This window comes from Solea solea, chromosome 4 (assembly GCF_958295425.1).
Source record: "Solea solea chromosome 4, fSolSol10.1, whole genome shotgun sequence".
Lineage (NCBI taxonomy): Eukaryota > Metazoa > Chordata > Actinopteri > Pleuronectiformes > Soleidae > Solea > Solea solea.
In genome coordinates, this window is record NC_081137.1 from 5084817 (window position 1) to 5108294 (window position 23478).

Here is a 23478-nt window from a genome sequence, read left to right on the forward strand (position 1 = left end):
TTACACTTTACTTATTCATATATTTATACATATATATGTGTATATATATATACATCTATATATGTTTATACATAAAATCTACTTTTTTATTTATATATTATATGCAACTCTTATCATATGCTTTATTTTATATCAAAACTTTTACACTAGTTTCAATTAACCGTGATATATTTGTGAGCTGCAGTTTGTGGTGCTGTTACACTACACTCAGAAAATAAAAGGTCAAGTCTTTCAGTTATTTTGTTCACCTCATTTGTCTCTGTAATTGCAGTCACTTCCTATTACAGCACTGCCAACTCCAACCTTCAAACAGTTCTCTGGAACACAATTTAATCAAAGAAATTAGCATATTAAGAAGTTTCAGGTTGAATACTGATAGAAAATGAAGTAAATGAGATATATACAGATGGAAACGATTTAGTCTTATAGATTAACTGCATTTTAAATCTGCTGTACACACACACAAATGTCTCCAAAACAAAGTTTTAAGTAAATGTATGTGGTTTTATGCACTAGACAAAAGAAAAGACACCTACACTCAGGTCAACGTACATTTATTTTTTGCATACATACAACATAAACTGCTTCATACATAAATGTGCAATCAGCTGTGCACATAAAATATGGAACGCTGGATATTTAACATGAACCGCAGCTTCATGTTTTCTCTTGAATACGTACAGAATATGTTCAACAACACAGACTCTTATTTACTATGGGGGTTATAGCCATTAAAAAGGCGACACACTGACCTCACAAAAGGAGCGATTTGTTTCCTATAAAATTTGAACCTGGAACATGACAACAATGACACAAAGCACTGGCTAGTCACCTACTGTTAATGCAGATATAGTGTCTATTATATTCATATGGTTAAACAGAGTGCAGAAGCATCATTGAGCTGGTATTTTCTTGGTTCATACCTTTATAATGCTCCATAAACCATGAAAATGCTTTTTTAAGATATTTCAGCCGGTTACATGACTTCCTGGAGATTTCAGAGAAACCACATTTGATTCATCTGCGACAGCCGACAGTTGTTATATTAAGGGGGGGGGGGATTACGCTCTCGCTGATCCTTTACATCATCGCACATATTGCTTATCATTGGCTGCTGACCTATAAAACTCACCGGCAGTCAAAGAGTAAAGTCGTACAGCGTCAAAGAAATACTGACAACACCACACGCACGCACACCTTCAGTGAGGCTCAGTAACAGTTACCCTCAACAGCAATGGGTCAAATATCACAGGTGAACCTGCGGAAGCTGCAACACTCAAATCCCCACTCCTGTGTGGAATGTGGGTCACGGAAGAACACAACAAATGGCCAGGTGGTGATATGTTTTGGTGCGAGCTTACGGTGTCGCCGAGTCAATATTTGAGTCAATATTTGCAGTGCAAGTGACGAGTAAGCTTCCATCTGTGTCGGGCGATATGAAGGAGGGGGAAAAAGCCCCTTGTACTGTATTGTTAACATTACATTTCACATACAGTGATGCCCAAAACACAATTACAGCCATGAGTGAGTTAATACAGTGGCTGTTAGACTCAGAGAGCCTGTAAGGAAATACACAGTGTGTTCTTACATGAGAAGACTTCCTGGGGGGGAGAACGCTCTGGTATTCCACTGTTAACTCCGTACACACACACACACACACACACACACAGCCAAACACAAACACTGTCAAACACATAAACAGGACAATATGTACCTCAAACACAACACATTACTTCTCACCACAGTATCAACAATAGATTATTTAGAGTAAATGTTCCTGGAAATTAAAAGCATGACTTAAGCCGTAAACAAAGTCAGAAAAAAAAAAGTGCCCTCTTATTATTATTATTATTATTATGATGCACGGCATGTGTTCGAGGCCATGCCCACAGACTCAAATTACATCATACTTCCAGGAACAGAAGTCCACGCGCACACAAGCACACACACACATCCTCTGTATCTACAAGAGTATGAGTTTGGATAAATCAAAATGGAGGTGAAGGAAAAGAAGTCCCGTCTGCACATTTTCTTTTTGTCACTCGGCCACTGACAACAATACAACCAAGAGAGCACAAACAGCATCAGTGCGTATCAGTTACAGTGTGCAAAACCAATGATACGGCCATCACAAACACACACACGCACGCACTGTAAACGAGTAGTTTCCAAATTGAAAACATAAATTTATACATAACTGCTATGTATAAGGTTGATATAGAGCGAGAAAATATATCCGGCGAAGCTTTAAGACCTTTAGACAGAATGATGAAGAGAGAGAGAGAGCAAAAAGTCTGACTATCGAGTGGATGAGATGATATTACAGAGCATCAGTCCCGCGGCAGTGACCAGTTTGACTATGACACCGACTCATGCTGCTGCAGTTGTGCAACATAAAGTACATTCATGACGAAAGCAAAGCGTTAAACATGTGCACCTTTCAGTCTTTACGGAAAACGTACGATTTCCTCTTTGCGAAACCTGCAGTGCATAGCCTTCAGAGAACACGACTCTGAGAATCTGACACGAGGGATACCGACCGCAGATCTTTAGTAAATGAAGAGAAGGTTGCGTTCATTTAAAAGTGAAACCTCGCACGACGAATGCGGGCGCCAGTGAGGCGTGTCTCAATATTGCACCGGTGCTCGCACAAAAACGATTTGTGCGCAAAGATATACCTCTGTATAACTGTATACTGTGGACACGTGTGCTGCTACAAATAAAAATGAATGCTAATAACAGGGAACAAGCAAATATCTCTGTGGTAAACTTAGAACACAATGTTACTGCACCAGATATAACTCACTTCCTGTGATTAAGAAGGGGGGGGAATGGTCTGTACTTCTTAAATATTGTCTCTATTATACACACAAACATATACACATTTGTCATAGATCTATACATATCTCCATGTGCCCTTTACACACTGAGGGTGAACCTATCTTTCTGTCGTCTCCCTGGGGAAGAAGCAGCTGTCACTGGGCGCCTCTGGGAGTTTTGGGTTACCAGTTGCAGTTCTCGCTGGGACGGGAGGAGGAGGGGTCGGGAATACCGACGTGGGTGCGGACAACCAGTCGGGCTCCGAGTCGAGCGCGGAGAGAGGAGGCTGAGTCTGAGTTTGGGGCACCAGGGAAGCGGAAGGGAAGATGGGGGTTTGACGTGACGTTTTGGTCGTGGATGGAAAATCGTCATCGAAAGTGACCCACTGCTGCGTGAGTTTGCCTCCTCCTGGAATAGAGGAGGGCGGTGCCAGAGGCAAGGAAGGAGCAGGAGATGGGTCACGGGTGAAGGGGGGCAGAGAAGCAGGTGTGGGATTGCGAGTGGATGATGGTGTGAAAAGTGACATGGTCCTCTGGAGCTGGGAGGCTGGTGCAGCTGCAGCTGAAGCAGGGGTGGGGATGAGCGGCTGAAGAGACATGTGAAGGTTCGGCATTAGGCCGGGACGCTGGGTGCTGAAGTCTGGGGTCAGCGAGCGGTGCTGCTGATGTTGCGGCGCCAGAGGTCCCGCGAAGGGATTGGTGCTGCTGGGTCGCGCGGGAAGCGGGTCAGTCGGGAAGGGGGTGGGGGAAGCGCGGAGCATCTCCTGTGAGCGACTGCGAGACGGTACTGGAGGAGGCGGGAGCAACGTGGAGGCAAGCGGTGACGGGGTGGAGAGTGAGGAGGACGACGATGAGGAATTGAGCGCCTGCTGGTCTGACAGGGCGGATGGCTGGAGGGAGAAGGATAAAGGGAGAGTGCTGGAAGTAAATAAAGGTGGAGGAACGGAGGGGGGAGCACGCAGAGAAGAACCTCTGGTCAGGGACTGGGTGGTGCGCCAGGAGGACGAGGAAGAGGAGAAGAAATCCGATGCAAGTGTGACGAAGGGGTCAGGCTTCCATTGTGCTTCGCTTTGGATTCCATTCAGTCCATTGGTCTGAGGTGAAGAAAACAGAAAAACACCATTCAGCGGTCATAACAACTGCAGTGTAAAAACCAAAGCTAGTTACTGGAATGTTTTACTAACTATAGTCCTGATTAGTTATTTTAAAAAGCATTTTTTTTTTTTTACCTTAAAGCATAAAGATTCCCCATGGAGCTTGAACAATTCAGTGCTTGTTACTTAAAACTAGAGTACGTCCATAAAAATCTATAGAAATGTGAATTATCCTTTAAAAGCTACAAATTGTAACTGCTACCCATCAGTTTATAGCCTCAGATGAGCTTTTTATATGTACTTTAAGCAAGTGCTTCGCTTTGCAAAGGCCGCCGTGCCCAAACGGATAAACTGGCCCCGAGAATGTGTTTTGAAGCGAAACCGTTTTAGGCAGACAAAGAAAAATGACACAAAGGGTAAATGGACATGCAGGTATAGCGAGAAACTAATTATAGCGACTTTCAGACATGCACTGAAGCTTAGACATTCTGTGCAGAGTATCCAAGTGCCACCCTCTTCCTCGCTCCTGCTGAGAATAAAGAATGTCCGTCAAACCAAATTCTCCACACAGGTCGACAAACGGCTTATGTGGAAAGCTGTTTGACGTACTGTTACATATTGGTGCTTCATGGCGTGCGTCCACTACACATTTGCATTATTTCCCTCTGCAGTGCATCACCCTCAAAGACCTGCTCTTCAAAACACTGACCCACCAAAACTCCACAGGGTGCCTTTAATCTAATTCCTATAAAACGAATACAGGCATGTGATCTGCCGGCTCCTTTATGTACAGTATCACAATCCACATACAAGCACTAACTCTAACACAGATGAGTGAAGTTATACAAATAATAATAATAATAATAATTAAAAAAAAAAGAAACATTTTCTCAATTGTGAGGTCGTTGCATATGTGCCCTGATGCAGAGTGAGCAGATATGAAAGGACGAGTGAAGGGAAACGGCAAACATCACATTTTCATTCGCTTCTTTTTTTCCCCATTCAACTTATTTATGGTTTGAAATGTCGACCGAACAAAAACAACTGTGGGTGATGTAAAGGAACGAGAATCAAACACAAAATGAGAGAAAGAAGACGTGGAGGAGGTTGCTGGGTGTAATGCATAATTATGTCCTAACGGAGGACGGCAGTGCTACGGACGGATGATGAGACAAAGAGGTGGTTTAATATAAAGTACCTGTCACCCTGAGGGCTTCTCCGGCTTGTGAGAGAGAGACAAATGTATCAGAAAGACAAAAGCAGGGAAAATGACAGACAACTACAGTAAGCTCATCTGATGATGAAGCAGAAAAGAAGCTCTTAGAGAAGCTCCACGTACGATTATTATCAGAATTCAGCATGAAATATGCAGTCATCTGTCATGCAGGACTTGTCTACAAGCATAAGAACAAGGTAAATGTCTGTCCTTTGTCACTTTGCTTAAAATTATTATTATTTAAAAACTAAGTTGGCACTAACCTGTGCAGCTGGGGCCGTCTCTGCCTTGGCGGCATCGGGTGGCAGAGCGTGAGAGGAGCGGGAACGTGGTGGGGGTTTAGGAGAAGATAGACCCTGCGGAGTTCCAGCAACGGTGGCAGCAGGAGCAGCAGCAGCAGCAGGAGGAGAGGGAGCTGCAGCAGGAGGAGGCCCTGCTTTAGGAGCCGCAGCTTGCTGTGGCAGGAGAGGAGCTGGGAGTGTGGGCTGCATCGGTGGTGGGAGTTGGGACGAAGCCGGTGGGGGCATTTGTGATGGAACCTGGGGTCTCACTGCAAGAGGTGGTCCTAAGGGCGGAGGACCTGAGGGGGGGGGGGGGATGGAACCAGAGCAGGATTGAAGGTTTTATTTACTATATCGCATTATTAATATTACAGTGTCGATGATCGAGTTTGCTACCCAAAGGCAGGTCAGTTGGTTTCACCGGGGCACCAGGCACAGGTCGCGGGGCTCCAGGGTGAGTGTCTGGGATGGGCCGAGGGGCCCCTGGGTGCGTTTCTGGTATAGGTCTGGGTGCTCCGGGGTGAGAGGGAGGCGTCTGGCGAGACTGCGGCGGCATACTGATCACCCCTGCTCGAGGAGGGATATTCTAGAAGGCAAAAAAGAGAATATAATATGAAATAATAAGAAATCTTCAAAAGTATAGTCACATTCCATTTCTATTATATTCACATTACTCTGTTTTTGTAGAAAATGAATAAAGTTGCAGCTGCAGACACACCTGCCACTCACGCTTCCCTAGCCTTTTAGAGGCTCTCCGTTTTAATTAGAAAACTGCATTTCAGTCTTGATTCCTGACTGGTTTCCATCAACCAGTGGAGAATCAAAAGCTGATTTAACTTTCACTGATGTAATCAATGAGGACGACAGATAAGCAACAGCCACATCGGTCAGTGTAAATGAGGGAACATGACTCAGCAAAACACAGCTGAAGTCACAGGGCAGGTTTACTGTCAGAGATTTATTGGTTTAAACAGAGGAGCCTGCCCTCTGGTGGTGAAGTACAGTTGTCCTCGGAACTCTCACCTCTGTGTTCAAGTGTCTGCAGGACCAAATTATAAAGACAGAAAAAGAAAAGTATACGGTATCGCTACGCAGCGTTGCCGTCGTCTGAATACATCCTCAGATTTTGTAATCTCACCGGTCTGGGAGCACCTCCGGGAGGTCCAGGAGCTCCTGCAGCTGCCGAGCCTCGACCTGCGAAATGTTAAAACAGACACACCGATAACAAAATGAGTCTAATATGAATCATGCAACAGCAGGAGTGACTGATACTGCACCAAAATCACAAATGAATCCACTGCAGACCCATCCTTTGGTCTAAAACAGACCAAAATCTCTGTGCCTGACTTTATTATTAATCACAACGATGACTCAGTCATTCCTGACTTGCAGGAGGCCTTGTGGGGAGGCAGGGTTTGTTCTTTGCACCACCTGCTTACGACACAGCTCTTACACACAAACACACACCTCTTCTTTGACTATTCTCTCACTGAGCTCCTCTCAAGAGCCTGTGAGCGTGTTCCCACGCCACTTGTGTGTCTCCTTCTGTGTGATACGTCACCTTAGAGCTTCTGTTAACCACACACACACACACGCACACACACAAACCCTGGCTGTGACAAAAGGATTTAGCTCGACCACACACAGACAACAAACTGTGCAAATAGGCTCGGTGAAGACAGGCCAAAGTCACAGAGTGAGTAAAAACACGTTACACGAGATCATCCTAGACAGAGAAGGATAATCCTTCCCTGTAATACAAGTAAACACCAAACAAAGACCAGATTTAAAAGAACAAATACAATTCTAGATAACTGACTGATTGAGTAACAATCCCTTAACTGGAGTCTTACTGCGTCATGGGGGTTTGGGGGACTCACCTGCAGCAGCGTCTGGCCGAGAGAGAGCAGGGCTTTTTGGTCCTTTGCAGCACAAAGGAAACCAAACCACATAACTGTTATAAACAAATTAAAATACCCATCACAGAAGGCAGATGTTCCCCATGACGACACGTAACAAGAAGCACTAAGATTAGCATGTGGTGGTAATAATGCAGCAGAGCAATGAAGCCTGAGATGATGCACTTTTGAATATTTATTTCCCTCGAGATCGATTTAAATGAAGACCACTCAAACCCAGTTTGAGTTTCTTTAACTCGTGCTATGTTACTTCTTTATCCCCAATTCTTATGTTCATATCAAGTAGATATGAACAAAATAATAATAAAAAAAAACATCTCAATAGGGAAAAAGCAGACTTTTATTTTCTGCCTCACTCCCAGGATAAAAAAGCTAAACACAATTTTGCAACAGCCTACCAAGCACATGTCTGTCACACATACACAAACACACACATGACTAAGGTGGCCCACGTTGGTGCACAATGGGTCATCGGTGAACCATCAATAATAAAACAGCGTCAATAACACTGATCTCGTCGGTGTAAGACTACAGGGATCAGGTGACATTTCAAAGACACAACCACCAGTTACCTTCACTGCCTCTCCTACCGAGCTGTGGGCTGCGACATTCACCACAGTCTTGAAGTCAAAGATGGGGAGACAGTATTTTCAAAATAAAGTAGTGCAAGGTACATAACAAAAAAAAAAAAAAATCTAAAGTAAATAAATAAATAAATAAAAGATGTTAATTCACATACCAGCCACATTTAACAAATTCTAATTATCTAGGAGAGCGAACAACACGTTTACAGCAGCACGCTCTCACACCACAGACGGGGCACAGTTGTAAATATCACTGCAGACGAGAGCCACCATAGTTTTATCCAACTCGCACCAGGCAAAAATCACACATCGCGGAGGCTTGACTTCACAAACTGGATTTGCAGACTCAATCTTTCAACGACAGATCATCGACAACACGAACTCCTAATTTAATACTCACTAAAATCACGCGTGACTCTATCCTACAAACCACAATATAAAAGCGTGTAGGGACTCGTTTACAGCTATATATGTATTCATTTTGAAGTTAATTAATACTTATTATTTTACACATGTTATCTTAACTAAAAGACATTTTAATGAGAGCTTGTTGAATCAGCACTAAAGCCATGTGATTCTAAGTGAACGGGCATCTGATGGGAAACAGCAGCCACTACTTTGGATGCTTCAGCAATGTAAGCACATAGACAAACAGCTCCACTACAAGCACTTTACCTCCAGGGTCCTTTCTAACTGGAAGAGGACTCATGCCTCCTTCAGGAAGGATAACGTGGGATAGAGGTGAAAAATGTTAACAATGTGGAGAAACGAAATATGCCCTATATGTGAAAACGAAGGATGTTATTTAGTTGCTGTGATGGTCGCGTGGGATAATTTACCTGAGGGCGGTGGCGGACGTTGAGGGGGCGCAGGTCTGGCTGGCGGGGCATTGGGACGAGGGGGAGGCAGGCGTCTGGGCTCCAGTGGTAGAGATGTAGGGGCGCCAGGCTGGAAGTCAACAGGAGGCCCTGGAATTAAAAATAAAAACAAAGAAAATGTGTAAGAAGATGAAAAGTGAACGTTGAGTAACTAGTCATTTATTTACACTCAGATTTCCTTGAACAAGCAGCCATTTGCTGACCAAGGAAAAGGCCACTGCACACATTTTAACACTTCAGTATGAAACAAGCGTCAGACGGACAGAACAGACACAACACAAGCCTCCTAACACGAAACTCAGTCTAAACCACACGTTACATTACCTGGAATTTCTTTCCTCAGCGCTGATGGACTTAAATCTGCTTCCACGCATTACATACAGAGCAAAAATTACAGTTTACGTTCAAGCAGGCTGCAACCTGAGCATAGAATTAGTCTGGACTTTCAGCCAGGTGATTCCACTTATGTGTCACGCCGCTTTCACCGTGTTCACCTTGTGACGGTCGGAGAGGTTGTGGTGCGCGACTGGGTCTGCTGGGAGCTGCTGGTTCTCCATGGGTCGGGGAGGGACAGGGGCTACTGCGGGGGGAGGGGAGAGGAGAGGATCCAGGGCCAAAGCCTGCTCCAGGCTGTAGGTGCTGGGGAAGAATCTCCTCCACTTCCTCGTCCACGTCGCCTGGTGCGGAATAGAAAAGTTCGGGAATAAACTGGCATTCAACAGCTATCGTGTTTCAAAGTAAAGGGGATCGGGATTACGTCAGTGCTCACCCTCCATGTCGTAATCATCATCGCCCATGTCTGTGTCCTCAGCAAGCAGAGTGGAGCTGGCTGAGGTGGGGATGCTCCCACAGATTCTTTCCACGCTCATCTCCTCCTCCAGACTCTTGATCCAGCCTGGACTCTTCAGACGGACGTCGATCATCTTACCGAGGACCTAGAGATGATGGTGTTTGAGATACAGTCACGCGATGAGTTTAAAGTTTAGGGACAGAAACATATTTCATATGCTACGATTAAGGAGCGATGACTTACAGTGGACGCGCTGAGAGACAGTGCAGCAAGAGCAGAGTAACCTTCAAGGAAGGTCACCCACATTTTCTCCTCAACAAACCTGCACAAATGAGGACAGATTAAATATGGTCTAAGCATCTGATGGTGACATAAGTCCGTCTGTGTTGGTACAGCAGGATTACCTGATGAGAATCACCTCCCCAAATTGTGAAAACTTGTCCAGCAGCTCGTCTATGAGTGCGTCGTCAAAGTAGTCCTCGGGGCCGGAGGTGCAGAGCGAGACCAGGATGGTTCCGTCTGGGGGCCCCTGGAGGGCGATGACATCTTTGTAGACCTGGTGCCGAGCCTCGGGGTCGACCTCCAGAATGTCCACGTCGATGACTGCCACCACAGGCCTGAAGTCAAAATTAGGACTTGGTTTTAGTTGTCAAGGACTGCAGAGAACTTTACTTTCACAGGTGAACAATATCGTTTTTAGTTACCTGTGGTCTGAGGTCTTAAGCTCGGCCCTGCCATAGTATTTCAGAGTGCCTGGGCTCCAAGGATGTTCTGCATCATCCTCAGATGTAGAAGCTGCACCGACTACATTCATCTCCTCAGCTGCAGAACAAACATGAAGGCAAATAGATATCATTAGTTTTTATTTTTGGTCAGCTAAATAATTTGGGTTTAGCGGCTTTGTGTCACACCTGTTTTGTCAAAGTTCCACTTTCGCCTCTTCCAGAGGATGCGGTCAGTCCAGGCGGGTGTGCGGCACTTCTCGCTGGTGTCGTAATCTTCAGAGAAAAGGTCATACTTGTAGGTGGGAGCAAAATCCAACTTTCCCTCGATAAAACCCCGGAAGACCTGCGGAAGAAAAGAAGAGAGAAGTTTCTCATCAACCATAGAAAGTGAAACCTCTTCGGTGTCAACTACGGCTATAAATGTACAAATATTCCGTGGGTCGTACCGATCCAGCGCTCTTCTGATCAAACAACTGGTCTCCGGCCGTCAAGGCGTCCCAGTTCTGCTGTTTGATGAGTTCCTTGACTTCCTCGTTGGGCAGGTTGATACGATAGTTGAAGTCTCCACACCAGAACACGTAATCGTGCGAGTAGAGCAGGCGACCCTGTGGGAGAAGACAGACTCGGTTATGCATGAATGAAAATGTTAAGTACAGACCAAGAATAAATAAACAAAACTACAGATGAAGAATAGTGTTGGAGGTATTGTTGAATCGTTTGTGAGCCTTGTTGTCCTTGATTTCACACTCTTGTCATGTCTCACTGATGGCAGAAGTGTGAACAGACTGTGTTGTGGGTGTGTGTGTGTTGTGCGTGCTCTCCTGATGACTCCAAGTGTCCAAAAAGGGGTGTGTTATTACTCGCTGTGCTTACTCAATTTAAACACAGTACACAGCTAATCTGATCAGATCTGATGCCCTCAAGTCACCGGCCAAATTTGAAACCGTTTGACAGATATCACTGACCTGACTTCACCCTGTCTGCACGCCTGCTCATCCAAATAGCACCAGAAAGCCTCATCCATAAATGCCAAATCCCAAATATCCCCATTCATCACTCCTGCAAGCCAGTACTTGACAGCCTCTTTCACTGTGCTTTGCTGCGTGCAATTATTAGCTGAGGTGGTCAATCACGCAGTTCAGACGTGCCCAAACAGCTCATCATCTCTGCCCACAGTTCTGTCCAAAGCTATCCTCTATTATTAGATGTGGAAAAGTAGAATAATTCTATGTTTTTACCTCCTTCAGGCCATACATGAGGCAGGCTTGACGGACGAGCTTACCATGGGGAAGCTGAGTCTGCGCGAAATCTCATTATAGTCGTCGTTGCGCTCCTTGACCTGCGATTGGCCGGCAGCGAAGTGGGAGCAGACGAAGCAGATGCTGGTGGTGTGGAAGAGGAGGCGGATGGCCACGCCTCCTTTGTTGCCCGTGGCCCCGCCCATTCCGGTTTTGACAGTGTCGACGGCGACGTCCCTGGAACGCGCGGCACATGACGCGGTTAGCGCACCTAACCGATTAAAGTTGACTACATGTGTGCGCGACGAGAGAAAGTGCCGGGTTCATACCTGATGAAGGGCGCATGCTGCGGGCGGATGAACACAAACAAACATACTCCCACCAGCTGCTCCGACGCAAGCAGCACATACTTGTGGTCCCGCGAGATGTTTTTTTGGAGCTCAGCTGCCCACAGTTTCTGGTTAGTAGTGCTGCAAAAGGAAATAAATGAGGTCACATTATAGCAATAATCAGATTTCTATTTCAGGCCTTTAGGTTTGGTTAAGTGACAGAAAAAAGTTGGTAAGGATTATTAGTCCATGGGTGGAGTATCTTTACTAATATAGCATTAACTTGTGTGGGGTATTTTTTTTTAGGTTAGGATGTTGCACACATACCTGGCACTGACAATGTTGCCAGCGTTCAGTTCAACCATTTCCTCGAAGCCAATGGCAAAGATGTCTATAGGATTGGCTTTGCTGTCTGTAAGGAAATACACACACAAGAGTGACGGGTGAAATATAACGAAGCTGTATTAAGATAAGAACTTTACTCATTACGGCGTCGATAATGAACAAGACATTAGACAAAAGTATGAACAAAACATTTTCCTTTTTGAAAAAACAAGTTTTTTTTATAATTCAGTCAAGTTTTCAGATTTCAGACAAAACAAGACATAACGACTCCTCGATTAATCGTTCGTTTCAGCCCTAGATGACATTCACCATCACGTCAAGCAACGCCAACATACCCTGGAACTCAACGTAGTCCGCCTTCTTTGGAGCGTCCAGCAGCCAGTCGTTGAGCGTCTGGTTGCGGAAAGCGATGCTGCGAAACTGTTTGCCTCCATTGACATTCCAGGTGCCGACGCACACTCGGATCTGCTTGGGCCTGGTGTATTTTTGGTAGTTCTGACACATTCCCAGCAGCACTCTCGGGGAGGCTGGAGGTGGTGAGGAGAGTTTGATTTAGTGTGCGAAAGACTTTTTGAGTGTTTGTGTGTCTGCGGGAAGGGTGGCACACTTACGGGGGAAATGAGGAAAAGGAAAATGCTCATCAAAATCAACAAAAAGTAAAAGATACAACATCCAAATACAACAAAGGAAATCCACAACAATGTTCTAAAAAAAATGGGGCATGGAAGGCATTTCATCTGCATTTTACTGAAATGTAGACGAAATTCCAATAATTGACATTGGTAATTGGTATTCCACCGTTGCAGGAGCCAAATAAGACGCAACAGAGCGTAAAAACCACTCACCAACAGGGAGGACAAATTAATGAACCACAAAAGGGGAGCAAACACAGATGATAAAACCAGTATGTGAGGACGAGATCCGTCCACTGGAGGCCAGTCTGTCCGTTACCTGATTGTAAGACGGGCTCAGTTACTATGATTGTGCGCGTGAGCAGGTGGGAGAGAAGGAAGAGAAGGGCGGGGTTAAACCACTGCTTTGACAGATAATGCGAGCAGAGCATTTGTCAGCATTAATCTCACCGGGACAGAGCGCTGACACAGAGAGATTACACTTCCTACTACCGCACAGACAAACCCGACTATTGTGCAGAGGCGCGTCTGGCTGACAGAGTTACAGATACAGGCCAGAACTGGTCAGGGTGATTCAAACTATTTCACCCCTGAGGGAGCAAAGGCGGAATTTAGTTTGAAAGGTACTAATACAAAATATAAAAGTTATGGAGCATCTGTTGCAATTTTAATAAATTACGTTCCGCCAAGTTGTGATCTTTAATAATAATTTAAAAGGACCATTGTGTAACATTTAGAGGGGTTCATTAGCAGAAATTTGAAGAAGTATATGATTGCTTTGGAATAATAAAAATGCTTTTGGCAGCTTTTTATTAAATTTTACAATATACAGTATATGAAGTACATCCTTTCTGGCACATGAAGGCCACCGTAGTTCCATTACTTTAATGATAAAAGGAGGAGTAAACAAAGGAGACTTCCAGTCGGTTAAAATTAGGGCTGAACAAATTTTGAATAAATATCTTATTGTGATTATTTTGACAGGAATTGCGATTGCGATATGATTTTCATTCGAAAAACATATTTAAAATGATTACCGTGTGATATCTTTGCAGGTCTGTGAATAAGATGTGTATAGATCCGGACAATAATTAATCTAAAATTATATTTTGACACACATTTTGGCTTTAACACATATTGTGCATTGTGTGATTTGAAAATTGCAGCACGCCGTATTGCGATTTCAATAACATTTCAATTAAAGTTACCATAAAGTTACCATAAAGACTTGAGGTGGTGAGCAAGGCCCGCGCTTTGTCCGCCAAATCGCTGTTGAGCGTGGAGCCCAGCCTCAGGATGTCTATGGCCTCTTGCTTTGAACTGTCAAAGAAGTTGTTCTGGATGGTCCGGGTCACAGAACGAGCTCCGTCTTTCAGCTTCCCGGCCTAATGAAACAGGACACATGCACATAAATGACACAAAAAAAAGTATACAAATATATACAATTAAGAATCTAAGGGAAAGGGAAACACCTCAGAGAGATTCATGCCATGTAAACCTGCTGTGAATGATTTAAATAAAGAATTTTTCATGATTGATGTGCAACATTTTAATTTGGTCACTGCCAATATGTGAGAAATTTGATGGACTCCTCCTCGTTCAATCAATCAACACAGCAGATGTCAACAATTTGAAATGATACCACAGCGAGAAAATGATCAGTCAGGAACAAAAAGAGACCGTATCCGTGATGAGGAAACCTCAAGGAGGATAAAATCATGTTGTGTCCGTAGACACATAATAACAGAGGTCCCCATCTACTGTATTCCATCCTCCATGATAATCATTAAACCCGCAGACACTGTCATCAATGATTCACCAAAACAACATCGACGGGCTTGTGAACTTACCGCACGGGAACAGAGGTCCAGAGGACAGCAGGAAGAGACAGCACACGAGAGTTAAGATACAAAGAGCACTCAGTTCTACTCACAGAGGTCACTGTCACTGCATGCTCATTAATCATACTTTATCACTAAGTTCTACATATTTAAACCTCAATTGTTAGGCTGCCATGCTTATTTTGTATAAGATAAAAGTGGCCCCAGTTAGAAGGCAATGAGTTGTTGGGGTCAACTGAGTGCAGGTCTCAGCACATCATCCCATGAGAATTCAATATGATAATATCACATAATTCCTCTAAACTTGTAGCATGTTGTTAACTTTACGCTTTCTTGTTTCTAATCAGTTTACTTAAACTGATTAGCCGCCACAACTCCATTACAATCCGAATCCTACTTCAATCGTACGACAACACGCCCACATGGTTCCGATTATAGCGCGCAGCTGTGTGTATTCAGTGTTTCCATATTGTGTACCTTGGCCTTGCCATCCAGGGCACCGGTGCCGGCGTAGATCTTGCTGACGGAGTCTCCATTAGCCGACCACATGGTCCGAAAAACCTCCTGGAACCGAGCCACCAGCTGCGGCTTCTCGGTCAGGCTCATTTCCTCCAGCTGCTTTGGCAACATCTGGAGTCGTGGGGAGCAGAGAGGGTTCCAGTAAAAGCATCCTCACGTGAGATAATGGACTTTGACCAAAAGAAATGCAACGTTGCCATAGCAACATCAATCTTACCTCAAGGGCAAAGAAGGCTTGTACACTGTTGGTTCTGTCCAGACAGTCCAGGCAGTTGGTCCTGATGGTCCCACCCTGAGTCCTTCAAAGGCGTGTGAACAGATTGAGACAAAAATAACAAAACATGACATCATAAACATTTGTATTTCATTCTTACCTTACGATGCCCGTCTCACCGGTGTAGTAGAAGATCCCACACTCTTCTAGGAACTTGTTAAGCAGGGGTTTGAGGACACTGTGGAGCTTGTCCGCTTTGCCTCCCTTCACATTGTAATGGTAGTCAAAGTTCACCATTTTCACTGCAGACGAGTGCTCCGATGCCTTTAGATGACTCTGGGGAAAAAAATAAATAAAGGAGATTATTTAAACTGACTTATTTAAACACATAGCTTGAATTCAACATACGGTTCCTCTCACCTGAAATGCTTTGCTGAGCATGTGCTCCCCTTCCTTACTCCCAAGCAGGTTGATGATCACCTGGTTGCCATACAACTGCCGCAGAGCAGTGAAGTGTCTGGAAAATACACATCACAGACATTTACCTTTCCTAATTTGACACTTTTAAGTGAAGTCATCGCGTGTGGTATCGGTATAAAGCGAATATGCAAGCGTGTGTTTTTGTTTCGTGAAGCTGCAAGTGCGGGGTGGAACAAAAAGGTAGGGCAGTGCAAAGCCAAAAAAACAAACAAACGACAGCTGTAAAAATGATAATGGGTATATATAGAAAGGCACAACAACGGAGATATGAACCCAAGGCTGTCTGTGTTTATATAAGTGCTTTCCATTTAAAGACACAAGGGCTGGGCGGTAAATGGATTTTCTCCATCACTACACATTTGTTTTTTCGGAGAATTTGTTGTGTTAATGAAAACCGGTTTTGTATTTAACTTACACGGCTGATGCTTGCCGTTGGCACCTGTAAGTATGTAAGATAAGATCCCTGAAAGTTGGGACATTGTTTTGAATGATTTCTTTGTCATTTGCAGAAAAAAAAAAGGGATTATTTTAGATTATTTTAAAGCCGTATTGCCCAGCCCTATAAGAAATGTTAACTGAGCGATCTGAAAAAAGCTCTTGCTGCGGAAAGCATGTTAAAAATACAACACTTTATCTGGAAATCAAACAACCGCTCGCTCTCGCTGTCTTTAAAGCTTTACAGAACAGCATTGGCGAGACAAATAAAGAGTAGCAACAGAAAAGCAGGGAATTATCAAGCTGTGGCTAAGTGATGAGAGCAATTATCTTTTCTCTAGAGGGCCTGGGTCTGGATCTTATGGCCTGGGTCTGGGCCACAACTGCTGTCCATTTGGTTTAATCGCCTTTAAAGCTGCACGACCAAACATTTGGTGACTTCTTTGCCTCCAATTCATCGTCACAAACAGACACAAAGTGCTATCTAATGCTGTGTTCCTTTCCAGTGAAAACAGGCTCTGGCACAAAGACGTTGTGTGTGTATCGCGTGTCACGGCATTATAAAATAATTTGACTTCCAAAAGAGGAGGGACTTTCACAAAGCAGCCGTCTCCGGTAATTGTAAAATACAGGTTGCTGAGGTCGAAAGCTAATCAAGAACTACTAATGTGTCCTTTCTGTTCGGGGCAGTAAACCTGTCTGTGGGGACGGACTTCAATTAACTTCCTCTCCTTCAAGAGCCTGGAGAGATTCTCACTGCTGTATTTGCACAACAGCAGCGGCAGTGAGTGTGGAATTATAGTGTCCACTGAGCATCAGAGGAGTGGTGCTCTTTTGGAGGCCAGATTAAGCAGCTGGAAACTGTTACACACACACACACACACACACACTTTTGTGTACACATACAGAACATTTTAATTACCTTTCGAACGCCGGTGCGTTCGCCTCGAATCCCCTCGACAGTTTGACGCGATGAGAGCCAACCTGCAGGACAGAGACGAAACAAACAAAAATGGAGAAGACACAAGTCACGACGTCCTCTTTTGGCAAATATGATAAAATGGAAAACCCACACACACACACACACATACAGACACATTTTGCAGATGGCCAGAAAACCTGGTGATGAAAATGGATTTGGGATAGAAGAACCGCAACACAGGAGCAGCATTGGGCGGGGGGGGGGGGGGGGGGGGGTCGATTTAAAAGACACTGAGCGGCATCTTATCTCGTCATCTGTCATTTCACTCCCGACACCTTTACAGAACGTGTTCGTGCCTCTTTCTCACTCATACCCTCTAACGTTGGAATCATACTGACGCTGACTGAGGCATGAGAAACACCAGAGAGCATGACGACACAGGTTTAGGACACACGATTACTGGCTATTACCGTGAGACCAGCTCATTCCAAACTGCAGGTCCTGACTTGTTCTCACCTCATTGTAAAAGGAGCCTATTTTCTTCTTATGTTACTGATCATTATAATTTTTAGGTCTCTGTGTTGTATTAGGCTTCGTTTTCACACAGGTCACATTCAAATATAACGAAGGAAAAGTTACAGGGAGCATCTGCATCAAAATATCTTCGTCTTTTTTGTGGTTTAGGTGAAATGTGCAATAAATAAACGAGTAAATATAACCCTATAAACCCTTGCTACTGTCTTTGATACTACCATAATCTCTGATCATGTCACCAGATTTAAAAAAACAAAACAACTTCCTGCCACCTTCTGTTTCACTTCCTGAATGCATTCAGCCATTCATCAGTACCACTGCCTTGTTTTTCCTCGGGACATTGTTGAGTGCACGCTCATCCTGTCCATGTGGTGATTTTCTCCTTTCCGTTCAACTCTGGTCTCTGTTTCTGACTTTGTTTTGCACTGTGGGTGCTAATCGTATCCTTATCAGCATGGATCTCAAGCATTTTGGCTTCATGCTGCTGCCATTTTGTCACTCCTCACCATCTCTGCCGTCATGCAGGTCTGCGCTATGCATATTTAATAACTTCCTGACATGACATCGGAAAGGACTTGGGTTACAGCTGCAAGCTTTAGACCAAAACCACCGATTGCTGCACAGGTTACAAGTGCTTAATCTGTCATATCGTCATTTTTTTTATGTCTGGTACGCATATGCAAGGTTTGTCCTTGACAAAAGACACTAATGGCCATCTTTTAATCACAATGTTAGAAGTTGGAATGGAATCGATTACAGTAGATGCTTGAATGCAGATTGAAGTTCAAAATTAGAAAGACGTAAACAACTCTAACAACTAACTGACTAAGAGGGAGCAAACCAACAACTTCACTGTTTTACATCTTCTTTTTTTTATCTAATTTACAACTATGTGTCACGTAATCTAATTCTCAATTAGTCTTCTGTATCAAACCGAAACTATCTGGCTCAAGGAATGAATTGGAGAGTATGGGTAAGAGAAAGTAAGCTTACAAGCCACAACAAGGAGCTAAAACGGTGATTTTTAAGCAGGAGGACTACAGGTCAGTCTGAAAACAACCCCAAGCTTACTTCCCCGTGTTTTAACAAAACCCAAACACCATGCAGTCTGAAAAGGGGACTAATCTTGGTCTTTGGTTTATTTGTGAATGCCACAGCCGTCCTTATTATGAGTTTAACACTTATCCAGCAGCCTGGGGAACATTTATAGTTTATAGAGTGGAAGCACGGTGGCCGGGGATGTTTTCAGACCAGGCTCTCACCTGACCAAAGAAGTCTGGGAGCTGAGGAAAACAGAAAAATGCCCTTTACCAACCTCTCACCAAATATCTATCATGAACCTCCCCCCACATCTGATCTAATCCACCGGTCTGTGCAATGTCAGGACAGGGAGCATCAGTCATTTTGATGATAGTGTACATTCAGTGGTTGATCCTCCTTTAGAGCTCTAAATTTATATTTCTGTGTACAGGATGTGGGCAAAATAAATCCCAATTAGGATTGCTTTAGTTTTCACCCCTGTTCTTTGGCATTGCACAGAACTATTCCCAACCGCAGCCTTGAAGCGCCAGCACCAGCAAAGAGCCAAAAAAGGGGGTTATACCAGGTGGGGGTTTTCATCCAGTCCATTAAGGCTCCGATTCTCATTCAGTTGCAACAAAACACCCTTAATGGACTTTTTCTGAGCACAGCATGGACAAAATGTGTTAAATATGGGATAAAGGAATATGACACAATAACAAGGAGACTTTACAACACCACCCTTTACATTGTGTAAAAAAACGGTTTCATGATTTTCTTTTCGTGTAGCTTCGTCTTTGATGGTGAGATCAAAGATGTTGATGTGGTACAGATTTTTTTTCTTTTCTTTAAATACCTGGATTCCCGGCTGTTCCCAGAAAAGAGGAATTGACCCACGGATCTGTATGAAGGATGAGACTTTGTCGTCCAGGAAAATAACCTGTGTCGAGACGAGAGGAACACATCGTCAGGTTTGTTTGTAAAGTGACAAAACACAGAGGCAGTAGTGACATATTTGCGTAATGGGGACACAGAAACAGAAGCAAAAAAAAAAAAAAAGGGCGCTTATGATAAATGCCTCTCCAAATAATCAGAAATGATTATGAAAACCAGACTACCACAAAAAACAGCTGCAAAATTGTGCTGCACTTGTGAACCCTCTGATGTTGATTTCCAATCCAGACCGTCTCTCTGGTAATTACGCTAATGGTATATAATTGTACTGAAGTAGTTCTAGTTACTTTGCACAACCTGCAGCTTCCTGTTTGTTGCCACAGGACAAATTGCCATCTGAGTCACTGAGTCATTTTCCTCTCAAAGAGCAGAAATACAAGCTTGCATTTTCAATTAATCCGTCTCTCTACGCAACACACTGACTCAGCTGATATACCGTTTTCACCATTTCACCAAACAACTGCCTCCAAGTCATCTTTCATCATGACTCACTTCACAAGCAGAAAGAAGCCCATTCAAGCTCTATACAATGTGATTCACCTGTTCAGTCTCCACAAAGTTGGCCACCTGTCCATCATCATTTGTCCCTCGGACATTGAATCGAGTGCCGGCTCGCTCGGAGCTGAGGCGGGAGAAAATGCAGGCCTTGGCCTGTCTGTGGCCGGCGTAGATGGTCCTGATCTCCACACCACCGCACATCAGCCTCAACAGCCAGTCGTCGCAGTTCACTCCGTAATGTTTCAAATGCAGGTGCAGAGATTGGTTCCTTTTTAATCATTGAGACAGATTTGAAAGTAAAAAGACACAAAAAAAAAAACACATTCTGTGTGAACGGTTCATTTTCACACCTCACATGCAGAAACCAATTCATGGTTCTTACCAAAAGAAGCGGTTATCTGTCGTATCTTCTAGGATCCTGCGGTGTGCGTTAAGACTCAAATCCATGCTGACTCCAGTGGAAGACCAGGCAAAGTAGAAGTGTCCAGAGTTCAGGACCTTTCGCACCTCAGCGATCCTGTCCTCATCTCCTGGATCGTTCTTCAGTGATATAAAATCCGTCTGTGTGACCCTGAATACCTCCGACTCCTGGACCTTCCCCACAGAACTACATCCTGTCACGACCACCAGACTGTGGAGCATGGAGTCACCTGCAGATTTAAAGTGGGTTACACAGATAGGGTTTAAGATAAGACTTTATTAGTCCCACAATGGGGAGTGTTTTTATATACATAACTGCATTACAGAATCAGAAAAAAATGCAGCAGTGGAAGGAAATTGGGCTTGTAACCAGAAGGCCACCAGTTCAAATTCCAAGACAGGTCAAGGGCTGGGGTGCCCCTTATTAAGGTACCCAAACCCCATTGCTCCCCGGGTACAGATAAGTGCAGCCACTGCTCGTGCACTCAGTGTGTTCACTACTGGTGTGTGAAAAGGACAGGTTAAATGCAGGTCAAATTCAAAATCACTAAATTGTTGTGTGTGCAAATAAAACTAATTCTAATTATCCGAAAACACAGGTCCGTCATATCTCCGCCATTGATAAGACTGAGCTATAATCTTTGACACAGCTTTTTCCTTGTAGTGATAACAAGGACCGCCAAGGTCACGCAGAGGGCAGCAGAAAGCAGCTTACAAATAAGCAGTGACAGTGTCACAAACCAGAGGGCTTTCCCCCGTGAAACTTTATGAGAACCATGCACCGCTCAGGACAATTCTCCAACAACGAGCAACAAATAAAGAAGACGCTTCTGTAGCTTACCCAGGTTTAGGCGGAGGACTCCGAGGATTCCATAGGCGTCTACAATCTTGGTGTATGTATTTTTAATGGCTTCTTTCTCTGCGGCCGCTACAACACAAACAAAAAGCAATAAGCACCAATCAGTCATGACACAGAAGCAGGTTTTTTAATATTGTGGCAGAACAATGCATGTCTTTGCAGGTGGAGGGTAGTTCTTATTCAATTAGAGCATTCAATTATTATTCAAGGCTTGGCAAAAACAATATAACTGCTAACTGATGATGTATCTCTCTCCGCTCAACTTATAGCTGCTTTGTTTGAGTCAAGAGTTATAGGTTCATAACCATGCAACCAAGCAAGATGCCCTTACACAGAACAGCAACAGCGCCCGATTCAAACATGAGACATTCTTCCTTGGTCCTAGTTTCCACTATGACACTGTAGGGGGGTGGGTCCAGCTTGTGGTAAATGCGATATCCCTTGCTGAAGGCCATTGTTGACTCAAGATGGAAAAAAAGCCTACGTTCAGACCTGGAGACCAAAAAAAACAACGAAAGACATCAGATGAGATCATGAGAAAACCAAATCAGCCAATGCATGTGTGTGGTGTGCAAATTGGTGACAACTATGCAAATTGGGGGAAACAAAGAGGAATTGTAAACGAGCATCATTCTGGTTGCAGTTCATTCGACACTTGTGCATGCACTTCGGATTCACAATGAATCACCTATGTAATGTGGAAATATGTTGTGTTATTGGGCAACAAATTGCATGATGCGACTTGACGAGAGTTTTAAAATTGTGAAATCTAATTCCCAGAATACTATCCATACGGTCGTTACTATCACAAAAAAACCCATCACATTTTAAAGTGAGCTGCTGTGGCATTTGTGATTGTGTATCATAACGTTAGTCAGGCCGGGGGGCTGAAATATCATCCATCCTGATACAGACAGTCACGACTTAACGTTAACAACCGCAGCAGACGCAGCTACTGCTAGCGGTTCTACCCACCAGCTAACTTGAAGGCAGGGTTTGGTGTGATAAGAAGCCGACAACGAAAGGGATAAAGAGCCAAAGAGAAAGTAGCTTTCTGTTTGTTTAACGCTAGCTGGTAACGTTAGCCAAGTATCCTAGATTGATTACAGGGATTGCTATCATTCGCTAGCTTAAGATCTTTTCATGGTTGCACCTACCTGCGCGACCGGAATGACAAACTCTGCTTTTCCTAATAAATGCAATTGACCGATTCGTACATGTATAATATATTAAATTGTATGTGTTTTTTTAACAGCGCTACCTCACGGTCTTATGTTTCGTTTGATTACAGAGAGTAATGATGATGGATAAATCCTTACCGTCTCCCCCGCCGGTTTGTGACTCTACTGCTGTCACAACAAAATCCCTCCCAGTGTGTTGGCGAAATGGTACATTCCGACGCAAAGCACGCCTACTTGACGTTACCGTAATACACGCAGTCCTTGAATATCACAGCAATTGCTTTGCTACTACCGTAATATTCAGTACGAGCGTGTCTACATCCGGTTTTCAAAATAAATTATTTTTAACACCAAATTTATAATTATATTGGACTGCTGCACCAAAGAATTACACTAATATACAAAACACATCTAAGTGTATGAGCACTTAGCACTTTACCTACATGCAAAATAAATCGCGTTGTTTTTCTCCCGAACGGAACAAATAAAATATATACTATTATTATGAAATCCGGAAGTGTATTTGTTGGCATTTACAGTAGCTTTATTGTTACGTAAACGTACAAATGTGTAGAATTGTCTCACCGATTCAGTACCAATACAGTATATTGCTGGTAATAATAACCGAGAATTAATTATGTGACTTATGTTGCATATCTGTGCAAGGTTTTATTTACTTCCGTCTACATTTCCTCTCATGATTGACAATTCCTTTAATCCAATAAAAACATTTCCCGGAAAGCTGTGCCCA

At 43.8% G+C, this 23478-nt stretch overlaps 1 protein-coding gene across 13 annotated transcripts; it reads right to left on the reverse strand.

Annotated features, from left to right (window-relative positions):
• Window positions 1-538: 538 nt before the first annotated feature.
• synj1 (synaptojanin 1) lies at window positions 539-22913 on the reverse strand. 13 transcript variants are annotated; one of them, XM_058627088.1, is made up of 34 exons: window positions 22704-22723; window positions 21878-22038; window positions 21529-21615; window positions 20650-20917; window positions 20310-20535; window positions 19672-19755; window positions 19399-19476; window positions 17262-17323; window positions 15845-15941; window positions 15585-15760; window positions 15428-15509; window positions 15169-15321; window positions 14070-14235; window positions 13170-13193; window positions 12554-12745; window positions 12201-12285; window positions 11874-12014; window positions 11589-11781; window positions 10753-10911; window positions 10493-10649; window positions 10286-10403; window positions 9986-10198; window positions 9825-9903; window positions 9561-9726; window positions 9286-9468; window positions 9116-9151; window positions 8753-8881; window positions 8589-8627; window positions 7291-7332; window positions 6549-6604; window positions 5807-5996; window positions 5393-5709; window positions 5112-5135; window positions 3826-3913 (listed from the first exon to the last, which is right to left on the reverse strand). In XM_058627088.1, the coding sequence occupies exons 2-33, from the start codon at window positions 21999-22001 to the stop codon at window positions 5115-5117; spliced, it is 4143 nt and encodes a 1380-aa protein (XP_058483071.1). In that variant the 5' UTR covers window positions 22002-22038; window positions 22704-22723; the 3' UTR covers window positions 3826-3913; window positions 5112-5114. The 13 variants fall into 13 exon arrangements, with proteins under 13 accessions (XP_058483059.1, XP_058483060.1, XP_058483057.1 ...); XM_058627076.1 differs by lacking the exons at window positions 5112-5135; window positions 22704-22723 and adding an exon at window positions 22866-22913 and having other exon boundaries at window positions 539-3913; XM_058627077.1 differs by lacking the exon at window positions 5112-5135 and having other exon boundaries at window positions 539-3913; window positions 14070-14226.
• Between the last annotated feature and the right edge of the window lie 565 nt (window positions 22914-23478).